Source organism: Rhea americana, unplaced genomic scaffold (assembly GCF_003343005.1).
Source record: "Rhea americana isolate MKP2758 unplaced genomic scaffold, rheAme1 scaffold_96, whole genome shotgun sequence".
Lineage (NCBI taxonomy): Eukaryota > Metazoa > Chordata > Aves > Rheiformes > Rheidae > Rhea > Rhea americana.
In genome coordinates, this window is record NW_028187155.1 from 1,076,436 (window position 1) to 1,101,355 (window position 24,920).

A 24,920-nucleotide genomic window follows, 5' to 3' on the forward strand; every position below is an offset into this window, starting at 1 on the left:
TCTGTGGCTGCGGCAGCTCCAAGCAAGGCACAGCGGCCAAGTCACCCAAATCTAGGCCCAGGCAGCACTTTCTCTGGTGTCTTAGATCAGCAAGGGGAAAACTGCTGACAATCCCCAGTGTAAACACAGGGGCAGCCAGAGCCTGCGGGTTTCCATTCCCACAGTCCTGTGAAGTGTCAGCATGTAGACAGAATTAGTTCTGAATGCCTTCAAACACAGCTAGCAGCAACAGAAAAGGCCCAGAGAAGCCTCCTGCCAGACACCATACCCACTAGCCTGGCCCAGATCTGTGTGCAGTGAGATGAGCCAGCAGGCCGGGAGCGAAGCTGCGGGAGGGAAGCATTGCACCCCTCTTTTTACTACGAGGGGAGCTCCTTCTCCTCTTTCTCCTGATACTACTGTCAACCACATACAGGTTTGTGCATGAAGCAAAATTAGCCCTGCGGCTGAGCCGGATGGTTTCCGATACTCCCACGCAGGAGAGACCGCTAAACCATACGAACTGCTGCATTCCCTCTGATCAGTGTGTGCTTTATCAGAGGCCCATCCAAACGTCCTCGCGTCCAAGCTAAACGGTGCCAGAAGTTCTTAAGTTCAAGCAAAATGACTGAAATCGCGAGCAGAAAGCGTTTGGCTCAGAACTCTGTCTGAAGGGAAAGGGCTGGTGCCGGACTATCAAGCTGGGTCAATCATCAAGCGAGTGCTGAAATTTCAGACACATTAGACAAACTTGCGTTAAAAGTACATTACCACTGTAACTTACTGGTTAGCTTAAACCAGAACGTGCACCCGTTCAGAGCACTGATACCAAAGCAGAAAACACATTCACTTGTTTTCCATCATCCCCACGTTGTGGTAACAACGGGGATTATCCTGGTCTGCTGCCTGCCGGAGCCCCGTTAAGACTCTGCTGACATCACACGTCTGCACCATGGCTCCTTATTGCGCCAGGCGCCTCGCAGCAACCACTGGAGTTATGTTCCTAATTTTAACTCTTCCTTTCATTCACACTCTGATGTTTTTGATACGTTTCATTTATGACTAACATTTGCCATGCGTGGTGGATGTTAGCAGGTGACCTGTTTGGGTGGAAGGAACGAAGTTTGATCATTAACTCTTTACACAGCTCTTTAGCCAGAAAATGGAGGGAGTAAATCTCCATATTTTATATCATAAATTCTCTGCACACACACATCACTAATAAAACCAAAAAGCTGAAATCTGAAGCATGGGAAGAAAAGAGGAACAAACAATTGAACTAACAGGAACACAGTTTTAAATGCTGCAGGGCATGAAAGGGGTGCAAATTTTGAAGACTGAAGCCAAACAAAATACAAGAACTGCAAGGAGTACCAGTACTGGCAGCATCAAAAACAAGCGTTTTCACTTGCTTTGCAGCTAAGAACAAAACATAATTCTGAAAAATTCTCTTTATCTAAAGAGCTGCTCTTAGGCTGGGCTCCTCTTCAAGCCCCACTTCCTGATGCCAGGATAACAACAGTTGTTTTTATGGATTTTTGACCCTCCCAAAGCATTGCAGCAGATCCAGCGCCCTGGATGTGCCAGCAGGAAGTTACAGACTGTGCTGGTCATGCAGTTATTCAAAATTTCCATTTCAGTGACTGGTATCTCAAGGAGGAAAAAAAACTATATATTCCACGGGCACAGCAAAGTCTGTTTCCAAAATCAGGAAGCTCCATGTTTGCATGTGTATGAGGGGGAAGGGAAATTTTCTTTTCGTTTTGAACTGGGTTCGTATTATTCCAGTAGGTTAGGGGAGAGAAGGGAACGCAATCTCCAGAGTCCCAACCAGGTGGTCTTGGCTACTGGCTCACACTGACCTGGAAAACAGGACACAAGGCTTCCTAACCCCACCTGACCTCGGGGAGCCGAGGCTCTCCAGCCAACAGCAGCACGTTGTCRTCCGTGGACCCACGGAGGTCTACGCTGCCATCCGTGCAGTTCCTCCAGGCCTCCTCCGCTGCAGCGGCAGCTCTCGGAGTCACCGCTCGCCTCGTGAGCCTTACCTCGCTTGGGCAGAGAAGCCAGAAGAGGTTTGTGTTTCTCAGCTATTCAGTTGCCAAGAAAATGAGCTGAGCACATCCACTGACCACAGGGTCACAGTGCTGCAGGGCATGAAACAGGGATGCAAATTTTATAGACTGAACCCAAACAAAACTGAACAACTGCGAGGAATACCAGTGCTGGGAGCAGCAAATTGCCCAAGCCTGAAAGGGATGTTGCACTGCTCATTTTGCGGGGGGAACACTGTGGGAGAGAAGAGAGGGACGAAGTATTCTGAACAAAAATCACTGCTACTCAGTACCTGGGAAAGGTGGAAAAACCATCCCTGAGAAAGTCTGAAGCGGCTGCAGAATGCATGTAAAACCGTCAGAATTTTTTCAGTCCCAATTAGCTATGAGAACAAGAGAAACAAGCCAGGTCCATTAACTGTCAAGTGTGGTAATTCAGAAGGTGGTTCTTCACCTGACACAGCATGTGACGTTCATTGATCCAACAAAAAAAACAGCAAGAAGAAATATTGTAATTACTGTAAGTTTTAAAACTTTATTTCAAATTACCCCTGGTTTTCTTTTATATTATCAATGTGGTAGAAGTTCACACTACTGGCAGAATACAGGCAATTTAAAATAAAGCATACAAATTTCAAAGCTATTTATACTTAACAGACTTAGAAATTACGGAATGTATTTACAGACATACAGCATGGGATGAAGCTTTAAAATCCTTTACTCTTAATTACACGTTTACACTGTTTTCAGAAATAACAAAATTAGACCGCTTTGTAAAACACCGCAATATTTATACAAAAGATTGTTTTAGATATCCAAATTAACCTTGAAAGTCCTCTGTTTCTAAAAAGTTTTCAAAGAACCATTTATAGGCATAAAAGGCTAAAAATACCACTTGCCGTCACGTCACTACTGAGCACAAAACAGAGACGTTCTCAGTGCTGTACAAAGTTGTTTCAGATTTTAAGCAGGCCACCAAGGAAGAGGCCTTAGCAAAAGCTTCCCCCTTCACAAGGGGGAAGAATCAAATCCCCGTTGTTTTGACCCGATCTTTTCAATACCATCAAGGACCCCTAAGTGCCGGTGCTGCTCAATTTTGAGTCTGTAACGTTGCTGAGCCTCAGACGCTGTTCAGTGCTTGGCGTCACTTGARGAAGGATCATAACACAACGGAGTTGGTATATAAATACCAGCAAGCACTGAACACTCCAACAGGTTCCTCCCACACCCTCCAACACAAATGCCTCAGAAAGGAAAGACAATTGCTTYTTGCTTTAGCACACAAAATACCATTTTATACATGTTTTCTTTAAAATAGTCTTTTCACTGGATACAACAAAAATTGCACATAAATACACCAAACAAATCTCAACCCATTTCATTGCAAAGGGAAACTGAAGTGGTTTTTGGTATAACACATTAAATAAACCATATGATGAAACTTCAAGCTTGGATTTTTTATCCTAAACATCTGGTCAAGATTTAGCGTTTGCTGGCATGAAAATACAAGATTATAGAAGTGAAAGTAACATGACCACCATACATCAGAAACTGCCAGAGCGCACGGTTGCTTGGAACAACCTAAGTGGTATTTGGGAGAAATGCCTGCCCATTCACGCAAGCATTGCTCTTTTATATAAAATTCAGCTGCTGTGCGTACATGCTCATGGTACACAAGAGTAGCTGTTTTAACCAGACACACCATTTCTTGAAGTCCAGATTCAACTCCCCACCCTCACCCCATTAATTCCTTAAAAAAACCCAACCCTCCCCCAAAACAACAGCAACCCCCCGAGTACTAACGAAAGGTCAAGCTTCCACCAACCTTAATACTGCTAAGTTTCACCTTCTATAGGTGATGGAAGCTGGCCCAGAGCAAACACCACCCCCTTACAAATCGACAAAGGGAACCGTTTTCTCAAAACGGGTGTATTTAAGTAGTTTAAGAAGGGTGTGCTCCTTAAGTAGCATGCCCATGTATGATACTAATGACCTAATGTTGAAAACTAAGATAAATTTGGTGTCCTCTCTCACATAATGCACGAACATACCAGAAACGCGTAGTCTGTACTGTTAGTTGGGAGCAGCAGAATCTTCCATTCAACCAGCCACAACAGAGCCTTCAGTGAAAGCTTCCTCCTTACATTTTTATGTAATCCCTCAAGCACTACCAGCAATCTTTGCAAGTGAAATTCAGTGAAATACAGGACACACGTATGGAGGAAAGTGTGTCTGTACGGAGCTGCTCTCCTCTGTATTGCAGGTTATTGGCGTATACAGGTTTTGAAGAGTTCATGGCAACCCGCTTACCCAGTACGAAGATAATTATTTTTTCAAATGCACAGCTCTAAATACCTTCATGTGTTCTTTTAGACTTGCAATGCGATCAGCCAATGCCAATAAGAGGCAGCTGGAATCATTATATGAAATACAGGATACAACAGTCGCCACAGCGGACCTTCACAGAATTACATGAAGCAAAACAGAGCAGGAGCAAAACTGCAAAAATGGCAAATCAAATGGGAAAAAAAAAAATCCAGCTAAGCCCAGTCTTTGTCAGTGCTCCCACAGCACGTTTACTTCAGCAAAGGTGACTTTTAGTTAGCTTTTTCCTATTTCTTCTCCTTTCTTCATCCCCACGAAATCCTCTTGGTATATTCTGGTCCAAATATATCCCATGATGAAATATCTCCAGTGCCTGAAATTGGGCTCAGATCCTGCACACTACATGGTATTTGTAGTGCAACATTCTGGGATACTTCAAACAGACCAGAATCTAACAAAATAATTGCATGGATGGAAAACTGGATTTTGCAAGTTCTTTGAAGACAAAGGAAAAAAAATATTGTTACTGATCTGGTAATAAGTCTGGCCTATTCAGTGAGAGCAAAGCACAGAAAACTATAGTTTTTTTTTTTTTTTTTTTTTTTTTTTTTTTTTTTTAGGTTGACTTTAAAGTAAAATGCAAAACTTGGCTGATGTCTCTCCCACTCCTGCATTTTCAATTTCCATTTTTGCATAAGGAATGAAGGGTGAAGTAATGGTAGGTCTGTAAACTGAGTGCATCTCTCTACTTGAACACCAATGAAAAAAGGCTTTTTCAAAGCCTGATCAAACCTACAAATAAAAGCTGCTTTTTGCAACAGACTGCTGCATTGATAATATGCAGCTCACCTATGGAACTGCAGTAATTATGCTCTTAAAAATCATTATTTTTTCAATGGACATTCACCAGTGTTGGCATGACCATATAGGATGCTCCAACCCCTGCTGAAAATTTTCTTTAATAACAGGTTTCTAATGATTAGCACGGCAGGCTGCAATTCTTTGCACTGCAGTGAAAATAAGAACATGATTCTTGATGAACTTTAGTCATCCTTTGACAAAACCGTTCAGTAACTAAATGCATCTTTATGTGATCGGAAGGGGGAGGGAGAGGAGGTAGAAGGAGATTTCCTCCACTGATGTTGGAAAATTTTCCAAAGACATATTAAAACTCAAACAAAAGTAAACCTAGCAAGAATGCTAATGCGTTTAATACAAATCGAACTGTTCTGGTTTAGTATCTTTTACTAAGATGTGTGTTTCTTGTGGAGATACCACGCAATACTTTTTTCCTTTAGTGATGGTGGTGGGGGGAGAACTCATTATTTTGCTTCAGAGTTTAAATCCTGATCACATGCCAACACGGGTTACAGCTGCACGGGGCTTGCCCTGTGATGAAACCCTCTGCAACACAATCTTAACCTGTAATCCTTTAAATACAATGGAAAAAGCTGGTGTTTTTTAGAGGCAAAGAAACTCCCTTTCTTTGAACCTGGTGGGGAAGGAAAAATTCTCATTCCCCATGTGCCTGTTGCAACATCCTTCTAGCAAATGAATCCTCTTAGGAATCATCTCGCTTTCCAAACTGTACACCAATGTCTTCAATCTACAAGGTCAAGCTGGCTCCAACAACTACCCAGAAGAACTCCCTGCCCTCCTCACAATAAATTCTGTTTTATAAGGGGCAAAAATATTGATAAAAATCTGTTATTGGAAACTGTTGTGATCTCCAAAAAAAGTGGAGAAATGAAGCAAACATTCCTGTCAGGAATCACGGAAACTCATTTCCTTAGAACAGAGCTCTGTATGTTTGGATGCACTGCATGGGCAGCAAAGTCTTCACGTCCTTCTGCTTAGCCAAGGTAACCCAAAAGGTCCCGGAGGTCTCTACACAGCAGACAAGTGGTGAAGTTGCTGCTGCTTTGGGGGCGCCAACTCCAGGAGTGCCTGGACAGTCACAGCTACCTGTGTCAAACCCTTCTCTTCTAAAATATGTAGAGGCAAACATAATTGCTCCTGAATGGGGAACAAAACAAAGACAAAAAAACAAAATGGATGAAAAACACTCAACTGAAAAGAAAAAAAAAAATTAAGCAAAAAGAAACTGAAATATGAAATGTTACGGACATCTAACACACACACACACACACACAAGTATGAAATGAAATTCTGCTTGAGAATAAAGAACTATAAATGTGACTATCGAAAGAGGAAGCTTTAGGATAATCATTGTGTTTACAATAATCAGCCATCACACAGAAAATCAGTATAAATAAGGAGAAATTTAAAAAGGATTTTGGGAGAAGTGGGAAATAACATATTGTCCTCTATTGAAATGGTAGCAGTCCATGAAACCAAAATTAGACCAACTTAGGAAAGGGAAAGTGTTGATTCAGCATGATGAACCAGCTGTGATGCCAACAGTAGGAAAGGAACCATGGTTTCTCTCCCAAAACACAACTAGCTTATGAGGGAGTCCTCATGCAGCAAATCTTGTTATTGAAAACGACAGAGACTTGCTTTTAAAGCAGAGAATGAAATAGTAGTACGTGTGACAGAAACACTGTGCAAAAAGTCTAAAAGGAAACATTATACTGAAGAGAAATTCTCATTGCAAGATACACTGTCCATCTGAAGTCCTTCAGCCCATATGTATGATCTGATTTCTACCACTACAAAAGTTCCTGGGAAAGGAAGAAACATTAAAGAGCACAAGTTGCTTTATGGAAGAATTGGAGAAAAAAAAAAGAAAAAAAAAGAAAAGAAACAGACTTGCTTCTGTGTATGGCTGAAATAACCTTGATAATAAATGTAGAAAATGTTGTTTCTCATGCTAAAGATAACAAGAAATTGACAGTATATTTAAAGACAAATAGCCTTCCTGTAATATTTAAGACTCAGTACAACTTACTCATCTTTCAAAACATTACCTGTTTAACAGTTACCTCAAAAACCATTCTGAGGAATAACAGATACACAAAATACAGAGTTTTCAAATTATTTATTAAGAATTGTGCTATTTTTGGTCTACGATGACTTCAAAGCCTGCACGAGGCCTTGGCTTCTYGCTCTACAACAGTCATCCCCAGACAGGATGTGTGTGCCAACAGTCCTCTGCATCTCTAGTCAATAACCAAATTTATCCTCCTTATAAAGCTACAAAGAATTTTTTTAATTAGTTATTCCTAGAGCAATCAGCATTTCTTCACTCCTTCCACTATTACCGATTATTCATGTAAAATGGAAAAAGATCAAATTAATTCAGACTGAAACCCTCACAGTCAGACAGAGCACCAAGCTGAAAGTGTTTTTYACCCACCAATTTTATAGCTGTTATTTTGAAAAAAAAATGTGCTTTTTGAGAAAATACCTGTAAACTTGACTAAATAGGTCTTATCTTTTTACTTAAGTAGTAAAAAGGTAAGGGGAAAAGCTTTGGAATGACTCCATACCACAGAGATAGTCATGACAAATTAAAATTTAAAAACTGGAAGGCACTGTTAGGTTAAAACTTTACCCTTGCAGCTTTTATCACAGTGTTCATTAGAAGAGGTTAAGAAACACAGGAACTGAGTTCATTTTAGCTCGTATCAGTAAAGAGTGCAAAAATAGCTTATTTAAAAATAAAACAAACACAATCCTGCCAAAGAYCTGCTTTCTCCTCAAAAGCATTTTGCTTGGACAGGACATGTAGTGTCAGTCACAGTGTGAGATATAGAAAGAGGGACTCAACTCCTCTACTTACTCCTTTGTTAAATATCCATTTTATGTTACAAGAGCTTGTGAGATCTGTATGTGAATATAACGAACCTTTTTACTGGTCGTGACAGCATTCGCAACTAAGCTCCTCTGTGTCTCAAACTGTGCTTCAGAGTTGCTGCCAGGTTAATGCTGGGATGCCAACAACACGTAAATCGGGCTTATGAGCCGCTTACTGTATTTTCAGATGTAAGAGAAATTTATTGAAAACACACTCAGATCAGCCATATTACTTAACACTTACCTCTAACTGAGCCCTGACCAGAGTTCCCTGAATCAGTCTACGCTCTGAGGAGACATGGGCTTTTGCACATGACACTAAGAGTGCCCTGAGGTGTCCCTGAGAAACACATTAAAGCACCAGGATACAACAGGGAGGGAAAAGCTTGGAAGCTTTATGGAAGACTCTCTGAATTTTGCAAAATAGTGAAGAATGTATATGCAGCCAGGGCTTATATCTCTGTAATTGCGTGATGCAAAAGTTTCCAAAAATGACAGGGGAAAAGAAGGGATATGGAATAAGCATGGTTTGGGACATCCACAATCAAGTGGCAACTCAGGAAGTTTTTGTTAAGTTTTTATCAAGTCTTTAATCAAGACCACAGTAGAACGCCATGACATTCTGTGGCATCTGATAAAATATTAAAATTTTTCCTTCCGCAATAGGATTCCCCCCCCCCCCAAAGCTGACTGAAGAGCTAAATTTCTCTGAAAATTTCATGTGTGATCTGTTATGTAGTTGAAGTAGCTCAGGATTCAGACAGCTACTTTAAAAATCCTGACTCAAAATTAACATACCAGAGTCTACAAATGTGAGAAGTCAAATACTCGCTTTTTTTATCCTGCTTCTGAGAGTAACAAAACAAGAAACAGCAAAGCCCTGAAGACAAACTTATCAGACCRTGTCTCCTAAAGAGTAGGCGAGCTAATCAAGAACACCGAGGCAAAAAAAAAGAAAAAAAAAGTTTTGCATCCTTCTCTAATATTTTTCACCAGTTAATCTTTAAGCAATGTATCAGAATGGGTACAATTTCCATCTCACAGATGGGGAAACGGAGGCACATACCCCCATCACACCCACATGTCCTAAACTCAGTCCCTTGTGTGTGGACAAGGCTTCCCCCCCTTGTAAGCATTTTATCTGCTAAATATCACACAGCAAATACAAATGTGAATTATGCCACAGACAGGCACACAGATGTACCAACATGTTCACATGTTGTACCTGTCACCTCTGTCCCTTAAGTGGAAAAGAAAGCACTTCATACAGTCTTGACAAAACCCCAAATCCTTTACCAAGCATTGGATGACGGAGGGAGGAAGAAGCAACACTATCTTTCAGCTAGAGGAAAAAGACCCAGCGATAGAACATACAGAGTGTTAGCATTAGAGTACAGTAAAACACCACAAAGCCCCAAAGCTGAATGGAAAGGGAGACAAGAGTGGATTCTTCTGAATCTGTCCCCAGGGAAAGAAGAGTCTCAACTGTTCTTTTAACGCGGAGGTTTAGCTGAAGAATGTCAGAAGGGGAACAAAGATTGTCCTGTCCAAAGTGTGTGAGCAGGAAGGGAAAACAGACAGAAAAAAAAAAAAAAAAGTCAATTAGCCATACTAACATTCACAAAGCAGTTATCAGACATCTCAGCTATACCCTTCACATTCAAGGAGTATATCACAGTGTTAATTCTCACAACGGAATATGCAAGACTCACTCTAAGGAACTATCTTAATGCAAGTATTCAGTGTTCAGTGTGTTGCCTGTCATGTGTATAACTTGTAGAACAACAAAATCTAGATGCACATATACTGTACTGTTAATTATCGATTTCTTTTGATGCAAGGGATCTACTGGCAAAGTCCAATAGAAATAGCTGCTCTATTGTGGTACTGGAATATGAGCATAGCTCGGCCTATCATCAGCATCTTCTAAAAGTAGCTTCTTGTAATAGCCTGTTTTCTTAGAAGGYAAGTATTTCTACATAGATCCATACTTTGAAAAACCCCTTAAAATTTGTAACTAGAATTTAAATGAAAGGAGATACCTGCAGGCATCTTTTCAACAAAAATGTATTAGGCTGCCATGCCTTTCTTTCATATAGATATCTTGCCTTCTCATCTTAATATGTAACGTAGATATGCGAGAGTAAACTTAGAGTTCATGTCGGGGTTTCAGTAGCTTTCCCCAGAGACATTCTCCTTCAACTTTTGCAGGTTAAAGCAGGAGAAATGGAAAAAAAAAAAAAAAGAGGATCATAGGAAAGAGGTGAGTTTTTATGAAACCAAGGCAGACATAGCACAATGAGTCTAAAGGGGATTTTTTGCTTTGTTTTTTATTTTTAAATGTTGGTCATTTCAGTGATCTGCTTTGCTCTGCAATGCCATAAACAATTATATCTACATATCTAAGGGAGCTATGAACAGGTAAGCTGGGATGGAACTGAATAACCTTACCTCAGAAGAATTTGTTATGCAGCCCTGCCAGAAGTAAAGGTGTGAAGTAACTTAGGGGACCAAGAGAGTGTAGCACCTCTAAACACTAATTATCACTCATGCCCCCTACCACGTTCCAATGTCATGCACCACTGTGTCATGTAAAAAGGCTCGGCTGCGCAATAAATACACTACCCTAAACTTTCAACGGCTCAAATCCTGCCTGCAAGTGAAGCTATCAGGGACAAACTCGGAAAAAAATGTGCCGGTGACTAGAGAGCATAGCTTTTAGAAATTGTTGGGAAATGAGTCACTGGGTCTACTTTTCTCTTTCACAAAGGGAAAGAAAGAAAACAGGGCCTACAACAGAAACAGTAACACTCAGCAGTTTAAGAAACCAATCGAATTAATGTACTAGACAAAAAAATAAAGCAAAACATGACATGTATCAAAACTACTTGCACTGAGATAGCTGCTAAATAAAGCAAAGGGAAAARGACAGGACAACTTAAAACAGGGTAGTTGGGACTCCATCACGTTATTTCATGTGTTTCCACTTCACAGCTCTTCCAGTTTCAGAAGGGGAAGAGGAATACCAGAAGATATTGGAATGCTACCACTTGTACATAATGCAAAGAATTAGGATCTATGCAAAGATAGCTACCATCAGAGAAAAGAAAGTAATAACATGGCTTCTTGGTAGGGCAGTAAAAACGTTCACATAGGATTATTCTGAAGGCACATCAAAAGCTTTGGGATTAAAGTAAACATGCAAAACATTATCCAAATTTTACTCTACTTCTAAGCTACTAAATGTTTAGTCTCTAGAAAATTTAACTGTATTTGTAGAAGTACACTGCAATTCTACACAACAGATTCAAACTGCATGCAGTATCATGAATAACTGGGAGAGCAGTAAATGAATCAGACCTGCGACAAGTCAAATGCATCTGACTTCATTTTGCTCTACAAGAGAATGCAAACCAAATCTGACCTATACCTTATACCTAATGTACCTTATACCTAAAACTTCTAAACAGATAATATTTGTTTTTCACCATATCTCTCAAAAAGATTCCATTTTGAAGCATCATACAGAACTGCACCTGAAACAATATCAGAATAGCAGAAGTACGTACCTGAGGCACTCCAATTCTTCTGCAAGCTTCCAAGAAATTCTCCACATTTCGTCTGCACTTTGCCATTGTAAGTTTAGGCTGCAAAGAATTAAAGGAGGACAACAGAAAGTGTTCTTAATTAGCATGATATTCAAATATTTTTACTTTTTATGTAAATAAAACTCAATAAATCTGCTGGTTGAAAACATACCGTACTGACATAAGCTTGTCTAATTCAAATCAGGCTCCATTGCACTTTGTTTTTCTTTAGAAAAGCAAATCCAAATTTCAAAGCTAATTTAAAAAAGACTAAGCTAAATGTTTTAATGAAGACAGTCTCAATCCATGCAAAATTTACATACAAGGTATTACCTAGAACAGTAATACTTTTAGTAGCTGCAATATGCTAATTTTAAAAGTATATTTTGAATGAAACGCACGTACATAGCTCTAKTATTGGGATTTCAGAGCGATTTATTGATACAAAGTAATCTGGAGTCTGTCCTAGATTGCTACATTTTATAAATATTTCAAACAGCAAAGAGATTAAAAGAGGCTAGATGAAACCAGAAAACAATGTAAAAAAACTGGGATTGAAACCTGCTGCTTGTAAGCCTCTTGCAGATGTGTTTGATGTGGTTGTTAAATTGGGTTCACTGGCATTTTTTCAAGATTTTTTTTTCCCTCACATAGTTAACTTTTACACCTCTACACAGACATGCTGCTGCACAGGCTCTGTCTTGTTTCTACTCCTGAAGCCTATTCTTTTCTTATTAGGCACCTTTATACGAGCTACCTGCAGTCCATATAGCAGCAGGCAGCAGCCTCTGTGGGTTCAATACTTAACAGTAAGCGAGGAAAAGCAGACTGCTAGAGCTTCTGCTGTGTTCCCTCAGTCTGCCACATTACCCCACTAAGAAAGCAGGTTAAAGGCTAGTGCTGACTTCTTTCTCCCAAAGGATGAAGGGAATACAAAGATCACATTGTGAATTAAGGCACGACATGATGCCTCTTCTGCTCCTGTAGCTGTGTAGCTACAGACARCCTTTTCCTAGAGATTTATGACAAAGCCATGTTTTAACTCATAACACAGATTTTTCCAACAGTACATAAAACTAGGCCATTGAAAAGATATTCTTTATAACAGGAATCTGCTGAATAGTGGCTGTACATCTTTTTTCCTTGAAGATTACACATTATGCCTAAAATGTAACTTGCAAGTCCAGTTAAATAGTTCTCAAAACAATGAGGACATCTGCCTCTTCACATAAGCCCAAGGGAAAGGAACTACAATATAGTATGCAGTCTTGTAAGTACCAGTTGAAATTCCACTGACACAAGGACTGAGGCCAAAATACAGAAAAGGAAACGTGCATGTTTTAACTTCTTCCCCCAGGAGCAGTCATTGTTTTCTTCCCTCTCCTTATTCACACAATTTTAAGATAATGTGAATGAGTGTAGTGAGCAATTTGTCTCTCTGTACTGCTTTTGAGTAGCTAACCCTAAATATTTTCACTGAACTTCTTGGCTGCCAAAACCAGAAAGAATTTAGCTTGTTGATAGATTAGGTAAATATTCTCTCTCTACTTCATGGTTCTCAATCTTTCTCCAAGTCGGTGCTTTCCTTACATGATACACAGTAATGCACCTAGAAATACATCATCTCCATTACTTCCCCCAAAACTGCAGATAGGCAGAGTAAGAGGCAATAACTTCCCAAATTTTCAAACTTCTTGGTGCACTTCCTTGCTCAGATAGCAAGATTCCTATCCTCAGATACCAAGCAAGCTATTTTTCCTGTTATCACACAGGTATGACTGGATTTGTTTTGTTCTATGAATTCTCCAAGTACAGAGCTCAAGTATGCTCTGATAAAAATTCTAAGCAGAGGAATTTATACTGCTGTGAAATGGACACAAGAATCTATTTGGATTCTGTGCCTGTTCTTGTTATCTTCTGCAACAGGCTCCTAATTGTCTGTGAAGAACACTGTTCATCCTTACTATCTGCTGTCCTGAACTTCTCAGACCTCTTGATCTTCTGAAATATCCTTTGCAGTCTGTGTGTTGAGCAGGCTCTTATTTCACTAGTTTTCAGGTTAACATAGACAGTACTTGAAAATGTTAACATCATCTTAAAATCTGTGTTAGAAGTAACTTTATTTAATTGAAATATATCCAAAAATGTATTTTTAAATGAAGCCGCACCTTTTGCTTAGACAGACCAGGCAGTTATTTCTATAGGAGACGGTCTGCTCATGAACGGAGGAAGATGCTGAATGGAACACTTGCCTGATTACAGAACATTGCTGGATGTCATTTCGGACAGCTATAAAATACTGTCAATGTTACATACTTACAACAGCAGGGGAGGGGACGTGAATGCTGGGAACGGATCGAGGACGCACGTGATTAGCTAAATGGCAGAGAACAACACCATCAGTGAGAGCTGCTCCAAGATCACTGGGCAATGATACCTTCAACCGTGATTCAATATTCTGCATAAAAATGAACACATACACACAGAAATTATAAGCTGTTTTCCTCCAACTGCTTCATTCTGCCAAACACTCTGTAAGAGGCAGAATCACTTGCACGCTCAACTCTTCCTCAATCTTCATGATATATTTCTGAACAACTTTATTTCTACATATCACCAAGAAAGGCTCTGTGCATCACTAAGGCTGAGAGCTGACCACAATTTGGGAGCAGCTGAACTCATAAACAGAGCTTTTATTGCACAGCATGGGACTAATTCAACCATTGTACAAACATAATGGAAATCAGGGTCTGAGAAAAGTATTCCACATCCTTCAGGTTCTCAGAAAATGATTCTACTAAGGAAAGTGAAAATAATTGTTTTTGTGGGTTGGAGGAGAATACAGTTATCAAAAGCCAAGACAACATTTTCCCTTTAAAGAAAAAAAAAGGGGGGGGGGAACTACCAGGTATAAATAGTACAAAAGAATGAGGTATTGAATGTCCAGTACTATGGGAATATTGAATACAAATTAAATAACGGTTTTTATCCTATTTCAAACTCAATATGAATTGCAGTCTCTGTCCAAAAATTGTTAAGTATAAAGAAAAGAATTAAGCTTACCTAGGAAGCAGAGCAGGAGACTGAACATATAAAAAGCATTCTGGGATAACGCAAGAAAGGCTCAAACAGCACTAAGTTTGTTGTTTGTTTTGCTAAAGGGAACTTGCTAGATTGCTCTTTTTTAAAATTTATAGAGAGAAGGATCCCTCTCTGCCCATCTGGGATGCTGATGGCTTTTAAAATCAGCTTTAACAAGTAGTTACTCTTATTTTTTGGGAAAGCTCAAACAATTAGTTATAGCACTGCAGGAATCCCTTCATGTTCTCTAAAAATAAGCCTGGAGCAAGGCAGAGCAGTACCTTAACACCATGTGGCATTTTCAATATTAATTTGTACTGCCATTGTACCTGGCCACCAGCTAGGATCCTAGTGACCTGAATAGCCAAAAGCACAAGCATAAGGTACATCTGTATCTCAGATATTCTGCACTCAACTAAGGGTAGAGCAAGAATCAATAGATGGATCCAGAGCACATAATAAAGTTAATGCATTAAGTATGACTGGCAGCAGTCTCAGCACTCCACCTGCTCTTCTGTGGGCTTTACAGCAATGGAGATTTTCTTTAAGAGATTAGAAGGAAGATAGTGAGGAGGCTTTCCAGGGAGTTCCTTACAAGCATCAAGGGTTTATTTTAAAAGTGAAGAATCACTGAGCAGTCAGGAGCAAGAGTCAGTACAGTATATTCTACAGAATTTGAAAGCTGACTGACTATCTACCGTGAAAAAACAAAGTGAATACCACTTCATCCCACTGAAAGTAACACTCAGACTGTACACTGCCATTTAATTTTGGCCAGCTGTTCAGTGTATTGGTTCACTGAAGGAAGTCTGAAACACAAGAACAGCTTTAGCATGATACATGCAATGCATTTACTAAGATGTGCACATACTGCTTCCTGTCAGCATGTACCTTACGTAGTTGCTCTATTAGCTCCAGCTCTTCCTCACGTTGCTTGGAGTACTGTCTTGCTCTGAGTTCTGCAGAACCATTAGCAGGAGACAAGGCACAGGTGGAAGATGAAGCCACAACTGAAAAAATGGTTAACACAAAGGAAACAGAATCACTAAGCTTGGTTTGGCTGACTGTCGTTTGTTGCTGTACAACATACGCACACGCAACATGCCAGAGTGGGTACAGCACATTCCTTTTCACAAATCTGTTTCTTTCATTGGTTTATTAATCTACCAAGCTAACGACCTGTTAATCTAAATGAGGTGTTTCTGTAACAAATCCTCCTTTTTGCTTAGAGTCTGTTCTTTCCATTGGCTAATAACCATTCAGAAAAAGAGGACAATTGTTTTAAAGATGAAATATGTTAAAAAAGTTCAGTCTTCCTATAAAAATTGTAATTTTGTTATGTGCTACTGTACAAGTAAACATATCAAGCTGCCATTGTAACTTTTTGGAAGCTTGTGTGGTACTTCCTTGATATCCTTCTATGTCTAAGCACAAACCCAAAGAAAATATTTCTATATTTACATAAATATGACAAGAGTATTTGACAACTCTAAATAATTGCTTATTCAGAAAGTATTTATTTTCAATTTAAAGCCAGCTATCCACAAATTAAACTCTAAAACTAGTTTGATGATAATGATCTTAAGTAACAGAACAGCGCAAAACTTAGGTAATGCAGTTGTTAACATATTGTAACAAAACCAGATTGTTTCTAAACTAATAACCTACCTTTTTTTGCTTCATCCCTGACAGCTGTTCGGAAAAGGAAACTCTCAGGTCGCTGGGAAGGGTTTCTATAGGAAGGTGGGGCTGCAGGGCCAGGATGTGGAAGGGAAAGGTGGACTAAACAAATGTGGAAAGGCACAGGAAAGGAAAGGAAATGAAGAAGGAAATGGTTAGAGTTTAATAGGAAATGGGTTCAGCAATGTGGTAATTAAAAAGAACAAAACAAAATTTTAATATAATAATGGCAAAATAAATTCAGCCATGCATGATAAAAGCACAGAGCAGAAAAATGCACTTCCAAGGACACTTGCATGCAAAGCACATTCCACATACCACTTCCAGCAACTRTTCTAACTGGTGCTGAACACATATACAGGACACAGCCTACATGAAGGTCTGAAACAGCCAAACCTTACTCTCTCCTTGACGACACGCTTCATCCCTGTTGTTGTATACTCATGTGTTTAGAAACAGATCAAAATAACTGGATAGATTCTCAAACACAGCAGTGCCACATACAGAGGTGGGAATCTATGCTCCCTGTTCCAATAGTACCAGTGTGCAAGCAGGCATTTTAATCTTATTTTTCAGATATGACTTCTTTTCCCTGTTACCTGTCTGAGTGGTAGGTGAGCTGGGAGAGATGGTCGATCTGTCATCACTCTGTGGACAAAAAAGCAAGAGTATAAATGATCCTAATTTGAAAAAGCTGTGACTAACTTCTTGTTTGCTTTGCTTTTAAAAAGGCTCTATCCATTTAAATATGTTTCAGAGAAAAACACAAATGTGGAGAAAACAACATGTTGTTCTCCAAGTCTCATCTCTTCAGAAAGTTACAAAGTTATTTCTTTTGCAGAAGTTGCATAATTATTCTTTCAGGAAAAAGAATTATGAAATGACATTGACAGTGCAGTGACAGATGTTTGTTTACTCTTCCTTCCAACCAAAAACTTTCAAAGTATTCTTTGCTAAGCAGACACTGAAAAACAGATAATTAAGTATACAAAGAACTTGTGTAATAGCACCACTGGTAAGAATATACAACCTCTTCCACATCTCTGCTAATGCGAAACTGCTGTTTACTGAACTTCACTCTCCCTAATGAAATATACTGTGCTTTTATTACAGTGCTTGCATAGACTTATGATTTCTTGTGATGAATGCATTTATTATAGCAGTTTCCACAAAGGAGAAAGAAATACAGGATAGCTGTATTCAGCAGTAAAAGTAAGCTGGTAAAGAATACAACAAAAGTACTTCCAATTAACTTAACTTGATCAAGAGAAAACAATTTTGTAAATAAAACGCAACATCAAAGATGACTAAGAATCCCTCCAAACAGAGACTGGTTAACATGTTGTTTTGATTTAGGCCTCCTGTAGACACAGCCTAAAGCTAAAGTGAGGTAACATCTACTATAATTTAATTAGGTAGATCAGGTTCATACCCTACCTGAACTTTTGATTAGAAGCTGAAAGACTAACACCTGTTAAAACAGATGTGTGGATCCAAGAGTTTTTGTTGGCTTTACTGGTGAATGATAATAGCAAGAGATACCTTGACAGGTCTGAAGGTAGAGGCATTAGGCAGGGTAGTAGCACAGCCTTCTTGACTCAACCCTGAGARTGACTGAACACAGAAAGAAAGAGAAGGCAGCAGTAGTGTTAGCAAACAGTTGACAGGTCACATGCAGAGGAGGAACACARTAAAGAAATTAGAAAGGAAGAGGTGGTCACAGTCTCTGAAACACTCAATGGGCAAAGAACAACAGATATTTACTTGCTGAACTACAGTTAAAGCCTTCCTATCCTCCCAAATTTTCTGGCTAATAAGCCTGGGAGGTGGCATGTCTCTTCTACACACACCACAGCGACATCAGAAGCAGAATTAAGAACAATAAACGAGGTTTGAGCTTCATTATTAATACAGCGCCTATGCCAGCAGACTCTGGCCCCAAAAGGAAAGCTTATCCTACAACAGTTCATTTGGAGCCACTATTCAAAATAAATAGCCTTCTTTTTAGCACATTTCAAACAAATTATGTTTCAATCACATTGTGCAGTTTTAGCAGGTTGTTTTCTTCTTAATTTTGTGAATGCAGATAGCCACATCTGACAGGCTTAAGAATACACCAACATCCTGTGTCTGCCCCAACCACCTAACGCTGACCTTTGTGAAGCACAAGCAAACAAAAGACAGGCGATTCTGGAGTCTAGCTCTGGGAGAAGATGTCAGCGCGAAGATTTACAGTGCTGTCAAAGTGCTGCCAAATTTCAATTAAAATCAACACCAAACAAAAAACTACTTTTCATGTGTCCAGAACAGGAGCTCCAGCCTGCCAATACGTCTCTGTCACTGACAGGTGCATCTGAAGGGCCAAATTCATTCTCTCTGTGAATTCCTCAGCCAGCGCTGCTGCTACTGGGCAAGGTTGTGTCAGACTGTGGGAAATAATGTCAATTATGAAAGTCTCTTGTCTAAACACATAACAGTTGTTCCCACAAAAATGAAATCACAGGAAAGCCCAAAGCAGGATACTTGGGGTACTAAATATCTGAGGCACTTGAAGTAATAATGCAAATGTTGCCTTCTGAATTTTAATTAGCACGACCTACTTTTTATCCCTCTGGTTATCAAAAATACACACAAAAAACATTTGAGGACTGAATGACTGAGGAATGAAACAAGACTTTCTGAAACAGCACTGAAACAGCAGAGCAGCACTTCAACATACAAAAAACCACACTAAATGACACCTAGGAAATCTATAGGTGCGAGCTACATGCTTTGGCTGTTAGTGTTTTAAAAGATTTGCAGCTATTCTGCCTCTTCAGAAAAGTGCAGCCAGAAAGGCCTAGAAAGAGAGGGTACACACTGGGCAAGCCCTAAACACAAACATCTCTAGGAACCATGCAGACTTGGTAGCTGATCCTCAAGGCAACCTCTTCTCTGCAGCAGTGTAGTGGGATTTTCTTTTTTCTTTTCTTTCTTTCTTTTCTTTTTCTTTTTTTTTTTTTTTTTTTAAGAAAGAGATAAGAATTTCAAAAATATCACTTGACTCAAGCAAATAAAACCTTCACTGCCACTTGGAAAAGCAAACAAACCGAAACGTTACAGACCCCGGGTTTCTGTTAACTGAACTGTTTATTTCTGCATAAAAAAACAAGACAACCTTGACAACAAGACTAACGGAAAGGAGGAGCCGCAATCCAGCGCCGGCCCAGCGGGCCGAGGGAAGGGGAGCACAGCACAGCACAGCACAGCACAGGGCACGACAACCACAACAGCAACACGCGACATGCTTTTCACCTGTTTGCGAGTCCCTGGCCGCCTTTTAATGGTATTGGTGTTATTGTCAATCTCAAACACAAAGAGAGGCTCAAAGCCATTCTGTCAGGGACAGCAAGCAAAGAAAAGGAGGGAAGAGAGGAAGAAGAGAGGTAAAGAACAACTGTATGAAAAGTTGCTGCAATACAAAAGGAGCCAGGGTGCTGCAATGCAGACCCGCCACACGCTAGTGCACATGCTGCACCCCGTCTTGGGGTCTAGCACTGAAGTCAGAGAAATCTCCCCTCGCCAGAAAATAATCGTAGAGATGGGGTTTGCCAAAAGAGGGCCCAACCAGGAATTTGCATTAAGTAAATAAGGATATTTTAAGTGAATTTGGTTTGACTACAGAAATGGATGCCAACCACCCCAGAGAAAACTCCAGGGTGTAAGCCAGTATAATTCAAATCCTGCTTACTTTACTCGTATCATTATTGTTTGTAGTACGGCGGTGCCTAAAAGCCTGCTTTAAACATGACAGCGACCGCACGTGCTGAACGCTGCCATGACAGTCTCGGGCCCCAGCGCGGGGGGAGCCCGCGGTAACAGGGACACGCGGGCGGCGCTCGAGAGGCCACACCAGCTGCCTAACGTTTATCAGGTCTTTGGCGGGCCTCACGGCAGCGGGAAACGGAGAAGCAGCCTGAGAGAAAGGCAAGGATGGCACCTGTGGGGGTTTCTTCCACAGCAGTCACCTTGTAAGGGACAGCATGAGAGAAAACAAAAAGATATTCGGGGACAAATGAGTTACAGAAGCAACTCAAGGCTGGAATCGTTAGCAGAGTCTGAAGCCTTGGTGTTTTCTCAACAAGTAATCCTAATGACAACTGACGGGGCTGCTCTTACGAGAACGGCAAGCAGGATATGACTAACACAAAACTTCAGGTTACCTAATAAATCTTCTCGGAGAGGCTAGGGATTACATCCCTTCAGCAACATTTTGATTAGCCTGGCTGTTACAAGCCACCACGAGGAAATCCATCGCAGGGCACGCTTCAGTGCTACAACCAAACTCCACGTTGCTTCAGTTCACAGGCGTTTATAAGAAACGTGCACCTGAACCGAATTACTGACGTTTGCGGAAGGTGCGCCTAGCTGTTTCATGCGCTTGAACACACGCTTCAAAGCGTTTTTGCAAGTGGAAGGGAATAACCATTTTACCTTTATACGTTGCCTTTTTATCATTATTTATGGAGAAGCCCAAAAGAAAGGTGACATAACATTTAAAAAGATGGCTCCCAATTTATATTCTGCTTTCAAGGAAGTTTCTATTAAACTAGTAACAGAACCAGAAAAGAGAAGCAGCAAAAATAAAACAGTCACTTGTCTCCTAATTACCTTATTAAACTTGTTTTTTGTATCTTTTCATTACATCCAAGGTGAAACATTGCTTGGAGCAAAAGAAAAGTAACTGCTCCATTTATAGAGCTCTGATGTAATGACGGAAACACTGAACAAAAGGTCTTTGATTGTATTTCTGCATTTCTACCATCTAGCCACGAAGCATAAAGCTAAAGCAATCAATGGAAAACCTATCAGAATACAACATTTTCTTTTTTAAATTAAATTATCTGCAAGTTCAAACACTGAAAATAATTAAATCTGTGTGAGGAAAGGTTTATACTAGCACATATGGTACTTAGGCAGAGGGAGAAAGACCGACACAGAGAAATTATACCTAAATGGAAAACAGGTACTGAAAACTCTTATTACTGAATAGAGTTTCGACATTAAATTCCACCCCTACAGTTCAGTGGAGGAAAAGATCATCCTYAAAAATAAGATCTAGTTAAATTTCAAATTCTATAAGGACAGAGAAAGTGTCAAATGGAATGCAACAAATTTTGTAAGACAAAAGTAATTTCAACTCCTAGCGAATTAATGAACATTTTCTCATTGTTGAACAAGTTTTTGCTATAGGAAATATATTCATGGGAAAAAAAAAATGCTACAAAATCATGAACGAGTAAGGGCTCACTGTTTCAGTTACAATAATTGCTAAAAGCAGCTGTCCTGGCATATGTCATCGTTAGACACAATATATATTTCCACTACAAAATAAATCTCAAGATCTTACTTCAAAAATTCAGAAAACTAATAATATATGACACACTGGGTTAAGTGCTACTGAGAAGAATAAAGAACCAGAAGAAAAATGAATAAAAAGATGACCATTTTCTAATCTGATTTCATCTTTCCTTCTCAGCCTCATCACTTCTGTGAAAGGCAAGGATGTATCTTGAATAAAGACATAAAAGAAATCAATGGTGTTGGAAGCCCAGAAAAATAATTTCTGAAAACACCAAGGTATGTATAATGTAAAGTTCAATATATTAATTTACTACAAAAGCAATGGGATCACATAATCAAACAGAAACAGGGTGCTTAAAGGCATCTTTAAAATACATTCCAAAGATGAGCTCACTGACAACAGAATAGCAATACTTAACACGAGTCACTTATTTTCTCTCCTGTTTCTTACTATATAAATAGGAAAGCATGTTTTTATATACTGATTGTGATTTCACTGAAGAGGCACATGCATAATCACAACTGAATCACTCTCTGATATTATACAAGCTTTCCTTCTCTCTCTCACACAGTGCTAGTCAGGTGATAGCAGGAAAAACAAAAAAAAAATCTGAACAGAGAGACAGCAAATATCTTGACCAACACATTCTGATGGGAAATATTCTACCCGAGTGCGCTGTCTAATGAAAGTTTAGGAAGATCACAGAAGCACATGAATTAAGAAAATAAACCCCAGACATGCAATCATGCAACAGCAGGCAAATCTGTTCTCTCTCTCTCTCTTTTTTTTTTAATAGGCAGGGATTATGGCATTAAACTCTTCAATTATGCTACATTGCTAAGATACCATAAAGGAAGAAATAGCATAAAACATGAAGTGAATATATAAATATTTTAGTTTTTTCTAGTATCCAAAATAGATTTTTAGATTTTGTCACTGATAAACAATAAAAACATGAGGAATATTTCATGATTTGTAGCATTAGTACGTAACATCTGTTATGATATGATTACTGAGATACTGAGTACTTCTAATCACTGTGTGCAGTATGTAAACAAGTTAAAGTAGAAGGCTATATGCAAAGCATTAAGAATATTTTACTTAACACCAAAGAGCTCATCAATTAGGATGCAAGCTGAACACAGGAGGAATCAAACTGGAACTGAGAGAGGTGTATTTTGAATTCTAGCTGTTCTTCATTACCAGTAATTTCCTTCTGCTCTCAGCAAAAGCTAAGCTTTAAGTGTTATATGGGAAAACAYTGCTCCATTACCACCAAATCGCTGGTAGTACAAGCTATACTACAACGGTAGTATTCATGGCATCAAAGTTCACAGCTAAGTCATTTTTCAAAGATGGCCATGTTTTATGCTATTTAGATTAGCTCTAAAATAGTTGGTCTAATCTGAGACAATCATAACATCTCGTTAYTTTTATACTCTAGAATCTGCCACATAAAAAGGTCATTACGTGCAGGATTCTTACCACTAACAAGGCACTATCATCAGTATGCTGAGACCTTCTGGATGGAAAGGGACACTGGGAGGTGGGAAAGATGGAGTAATGTCAGAAACACACAGAACGACACAGTATGTGAACAGACAGACATTCTGGAATATGTATGACCCGTTAACTGCATTTTCAGGCGGATTCTCTACAGTTCCACACAGTGTATGTAAGTAAAGGTAAGAAAACATAGGAATATATAGCCACATGACCCATGGATTACAGTGTATTCTTATCACTTCAGGAATTAATTATTCTGCTTTCTGTGTTGTCTCAAGCAAATTCAGACAACCATGTATTCACAATTCTTACTGTGGTAGAACAAAAGACCCTTTGGAAGAGTAAGTTCAGAACAGAAGAACATTAAGAAAGCAAAGCAGCAAAAAAATCCAAATACTTCAAGTTTGGGTAATTTTCAAACAAAAAAAGAATGAGTTGGAAAAATGCTTCTAAAGTAGTATTTAAGTGTACTATGTTAAAGTTATTCATCTGATTAACACTGAATTATCTTTCCCTGGAGGAAACTGGGGATGGCAGGTAGAGGAAAATGTGTTACTGTACAAAAATGTGATTCAGAAAGTGAATAGATATTATTGGCTCAGGTCTGCATATTTTAGAAGACTGAGCCTTTTATGACTTTCTTCCTCTCTGTTTGCTTATTACTTTCATTAAAAAACTACACTAAAATAAAGCTTTTTTCCCCCGTAGCTGATAACCCTCAAAATTCTAATGCTTGATTTTTCTAGAATAACTAGTAATCTAAACATAATAAAATGGGAGAAAACTGATCACTGAAGGAGAAATGACTGCAACAAAAAAGCTCATCTGATACTCCTGTAGAAATTTAACTACTGCTTCCAAGGAGTATCTTAAAATAGAACATGGAATGTATTTTCCATACAGAACACAGAAAACAAGAACAACACAACAAAAACAAAACATTCTCAGGCACACAATCTACATGAATACAAGGAAATAATACATTAAACTGATCCCATAAACAAAAATCCCAATGCTTATTAAGTGTGGAAAAAAAAATCTGTGCTATAGCCCAGGACTGAAAAGTTCTTCATAATCAGGAAAATATTTCTGACAGAGCTCTGAGAATCTATATGCTGCCAGCCATAGCAAAATTCTTACAGGAGTCTTACCTCATTATCCAGAGGACTTTGCTTCTGAGGACTTAAGGATGCTTTTTGCTATAGAGAAAAGGAATAATGAAACACCGATTTTAAAGGACGTGGCAGAGAAGCATAAGCTCAGAACAAAACAGCACCACTTAGAAGTCTTTTAAATAGGAAGTCTAAGYTTTTAAATAAAACAGGCAGTAGGGAAATTTCAAGTTTCTTTGAGCTGAAACTTCACAGATATTAGTCAAAAAAAAAAAAAAAAAAGAGGGCTTTTACGCCCTAGAAAGGCAACTCTTCACCCCCCTCCAACATTGTTGTTGCACATTAAAGGTACATGATAAACCCCAAATATAACCCAAGGGAGGAATATCGTTGCTGAGAATAAAGTGCTCATGAATAACAAAGGCAATAGAAGAAAAAACAAAAAAACAAATGAACAAAATGCATCTTAAATGCCTAAAAGCCTTCAACTGAA

The 24,920-nt window shown here is 39.2% G+C and overlaps 1 protein-coding gene across 13 annotated transcripts in view; it reads right to left on the reverse strand.

Moving 5' to 3' along the window:
• Positions 1–4,921: 4,921 nt before the first annotated feature.
• The window catches only part of LRCH3 (leucine rich repeats and calponin homology domain containing 3), a 66,969-nt gene continuing 46,970 nt past the window's right edge, over positions 4,922–24,920 (reverse strand). For 5 of the 13 annotated variants that reach the window (XM_085325141.1, XM_085325149.1, XM_085325142.1 and 2 more), the window contains 8 exons: positions 24,467–24,514; positions 23,295–23,348; positions 17,065–17,113; positions 16,454–16,567; positions 15,677–15,795; positions 14,025–14,162; positions 11,687–11,764; positions 7,329–9,660 (listed from right to left, as the gene is read on the reverse strand). In XM_085325141.1, the coding sequence (XP_085181267.1) occupies positions 9,460–9,660; positions 11,687–11,764; positions 14,025–14,162; positions 15,677–15,795; positions 16,454–16,567; positions 17,065–17,113; positions 23,295–23,348; positions 24,467–24,514 (801 nt within the window). In that variant the 3' untranslated portion in view covers positions 7,329–9,459. Of the gene's footprint in view, positions 6,375–7,328; positions 9,661–11,686; positions 11,765–14,024; positions 14,163–15,676; positions 15,796–16,453; positions 16,568–17,064; positions 17,114–18,007; positions 18,080–19,759; positions 19,841–23,294; positions 23,349–24,466; positions 24,515–24,920 lie in introns of those variants that run through there. The other 8 variants (XM_085325148.1, XM_085325139.1, XM_085325150.1 and 5 more) reach the window with 7 other exon arrangements.